The sequence below is a fragment of the Sitodiplosis mosellana genome, unplaced genomic scaffold (assembly GCF_009176505.1).
Source record: "Sitodiplosis mosellana isolate CC-2019 unplaced genomic scaffold, AAFC_SMos_1.0 Smas_scaffold_52, whole genome shotgun sequence".
Taxonomy (NCBI): Eukaryota; Metazoa; Arthropoda; class Insecta; order Diptera; family Cecidomyiidae; genus Sitodiplosis; species Sitodiplosis mosellana.
The window spans coordinates 319,984-323,351 of NW_022595294.1; the positions used below are offsets into that span (position 1 = coordinate 319,984).

General features: G+C 33.1%; 1 protein-coding gene across 1 annotated transcript; it reads left to right on the plus strand.

The window, feature by feature from the left end:
* Positions 1-456: 456 nt before the first annotated feature.
* Positions 457-3,165, plus strand: LOC129570308 (uncharacterized). The gene is made up of 4 exons (XM_055449864.1): positions 457-1,000; positions 1,236-1,282; positions 2,024-2,180; positions 2,459-3,165. Exons 1-4 carry the CDS (start codon positions 823-825, stop codon positions 2,551-2,553), a joined length of 477 nt encoding a protein of 158 aa, XP_055305839.1. The 5' UTR covers positions 457-822; the 3' UTR covers positions 2,554-3,165.
* Positions 3,166-3,368: the final 203 nt, after the last annotated feature.

Sequence of the window (3,368 nt, forward strand, 5' to 3'; positions counted from 1 at the left end):
TGGCGCCAGATAGAAACCATATATCACCCAAATCTCTGTACATGTTACTATGCATGTTTATGAAGCATTTGGCCACAATTATCAAATGCACGAGAACATCAAACGTGACGTTAAATAATTTTCGTATTCACTGTATACCAATTGTTGATGTGGGTTCCATTGGTCGATTGTTCTATTTTTATCATTTCAAGCTGAGTTTTCATTGCTTTTACTTTCTCAAAATTGCTTTTTCCCAGAGTTCAGTGGCTATTATAGTGTTTAAATTAGATTTTCTGTGGAAAACAGATTTTGTCTCTTTTTAAAAATGAAAAAAAGTGTACACACTTTGAAAGACCATGGTGTTTCCTCCATATTGTGTTTTTCATCACGGTTTCTCGTATTTTCTTCCAACATTTCAGCTTTGCTATCAAACGATAGTTGTTTGTTATAAAACCATGGTTGTATTTGAAAAAAAAAAATTGTGTTAAACTGCTACAAAATCAGAGCAGTTCCCACCAACACAGCATTTAAAAGAGCAAAACGGAGTGTGTGCGTGTGGTGCGTATGCGTGTGTTCTCTGTCGTTGCCCATAGTTTCAGTTCACTTGTGGTGTCCTAGTTTTGTCATTGTTTGGAAAAACTTCGGTGGCGCATCAGTGTGAGAAAAGTGCTGTCGAATTTCAATTGAAACGTTCCGTTTTCTCTGAATCGTCTTCACATTCGAACAAATCTTTTATTTTAATTGTTAGAATTTAGTGTTCAATTTTCGCGAAAGAAGTGGTGATTTTCGTGTTTGTTCTCTCAATTTATCCAAAGTTTTCCATTTTTCCAAAGTGAAAAAGAAATGCCGTTGCCAACGGTGAATAGTTGCGTTTGCCTGAGATTGCGAACGGCAGGTTTAGTGATGGGTGTAATAGCAATTTCGGTGGATTTGGTGTCGGTGGGCTTATTCGTGCGCATTAATCAATTGAATCATAATACGGATAACAGTACGGAAGGCATATGGGAATTAGCTGTGACGAGTGAGTAGAGTATTACGTCATGTATTAAAAAAGGCGCCACGATGTCGAGCATAAACAGTAACATCTTCCACCATTCATTTGGGTTATCATGACGTTACAAGGACGCCGCTGATTTTATGCGTTTCGCTCTCTCAATGACTGCGAGAGTCTGAACGCAACGAGGGTCTTTTACTCGTATTCAGATTTATTTATTGAGTTTTGAATCGACATTTTAATGTTTCTTTTGGATTTACAGCCATTTGTCTGGTCATAGCGGTTGCTTGGGTCTATGGAATCATTTGTGTATGTTTATTTTTAACTTTATCTATGTTGTTAATCTTTTGAATGAATTTTGTTGATGGCAATGAAATCATTTTAGCGTCATTAAAGTCGAGTTTTCAGCGAAATGCAGGGCATTCTGTTTTATATCGCAGCCTTTCGATTGGAAGAGGATATTTTGTTTACGAATCAAGAGTGTTTTTTTTTTCGTGTTTATTTACAAATTGTGTGAACAACATCACAGTCATTCTCTTAAAGCATGAAGATTTGTGTCGGCTCATTTTCCCTTTGTTTCTTTGAACACTGTATGGAATGCAACGTAAAGGGGAGTTTTTTCGAAGAAAATTTTCTCTTAAATGCTAAATACACGCTCCTTTGGTCAAAACTTTTTAACCGCTCATAGAAAATTCTTTGAATAAGACGTTCTTGGACGGGAAATTCGACCTTCTTTCGATTCGCAGCGAAATTTCCCGCTTCAACCGCCTATTAAGCGAGCTAAAGTGTAATCTTCAATCTGTGTGGACTGTGGAACCAATCTTGTGATTTTGTCATTAAATCAATTTAAAATCAGTTTTCTGATCAATTTAATTTGAACTGAAAACTTGCGGTTTTTTGTTTTGGTGGAAATTTCCAATTATGATGTCAAAATAGCATACCCAATTACCCATAATTTTCTGTATGGGAAAGATCAAGCATATCGCTTTATATTTAGAAAATATCAACTTTTCGTAGCCAAATGTATTGCGTTATTTTATACTTAAACAGGAAAAAACCAGTCCAATGCTTCCCTTTCTGGTTGTATCATTCGTTGGTGTCATCGTATTCGTTTTCCTGCCATTCATTTCGTTATTTTACTTTTCTAACACCAATGCCGATCCAATAAAGGGAACTATCATCTTCTTTTTTCTTTGCTATATTGGAGGTAAGTGCCGTATTTGATTTAGAAATAAAAGTTCATGGATGAAAATTGTCATCCAACAAATTTTCCTTTCGAAAACTCATCATTAAATATTTGTTTTTCATCCAACAAATTTTCCTTCAAACATTGTTTGTCGAAAAACATTTCAAACGAAAATTCTTCATTCAAACTTTGTTTGATGAACAATTTACTTCTGGTTGGATAAACTATTAGTTTAGCCAAATTGTTTTCCGAATGAAAATATTGCCGCTTTAAAAAAAAATCATGTCCATATTACACAGGTCTTGCCGGCTACACCTGGGTGGTTCAGTATTCACTCTACAAACAAGTGGAAGAAATCACAATTGAAAAGCATGAAGAGAGAAATGGCGTTTAGCGGTTAAAGTTTACAAATGATGATTATACGTTGATTTTGTACTTGAAAGGTTGGAATCAACATAATAACTCTCTGCCATCGACATACATGACCAAAGAATTTTAGTCTTCGCATTGAACTATTATTCGAAGAAACATGTTTGGTTTCTGACAATGCAATTGTTTCAACTTTGAAAGTTTTTTTTTTGTAAGTTGTTACTTTTTTAAGCGTTAAAGTGATTGATGTCAACAAATGAATGACAAAATATAATATAATTTATTGGAGAAGAATAATTTTTTTATAGACGTTAAAAGTACTTAACTGTTATTCTTGTTAATTTAAGCAAAATCTGATTAATTATTGAAGCAATACAAATGTAAACAATTAAACTAACTCTAGCAACCAAAAATTAACATATTATTCCAATTGTGTCAATTCGTTAAAACTTAAATAAATTCTATTTCATTTACAATTACACAATTTCTTAGCTTTAGTTTCTTCTACAAATAAATTAAGAAATCAGAATTCAATTTTTCACATGAGAAATAAGAATTCAAGATATAAATCGCAGTCATTCAAATTTTTATTTTCAATGAAATAAAATTCAAATAAAACGATTCCATTTCAAATCTTACCGTTTCTTCTTATAAGAAGAATTGAATAATTATTCAACGTTTTTTCAACTATTTAGACCGGTTGCGAAGGAAACTTTCGCGCACTTTCAATAGATGTCAGTGAATATAGGAACAGTTTTTACAGCATTTTATTTTAAAATTTTGAAAAATCACCACCGTTTTTCACTCAAAACCTGTTGGAAATGTTGAAATCAAACAAAA

What these genes read in the sequence shown, in the direction of transcription:
- LOC129570308 (XM_055449864.1), top strand. Translation starts at nt 823, where the DNA reads ATGCCGTTGCCAACGGTGAATAGTTGCGTTTGCCTGAGATTGCGAACG. An exon ending in GGGTCTATGGAATCATTTGT is followed by an intron (nt 1,283 to 2,023) that starts GTATGTTTATTT and finishes ATACTTAAACAG; the next exon opens with GAAAAAACCAGTCCAATGCT. An exon ending in TTTTCTTTGCTATATTGGAG is followed by an intron (nt 2,181 to 2,458) that starts GTAAGTGCCGTA and finishes CATATTACACAG; the next exon opens with GTCTTGCCGGCTACACCTGG.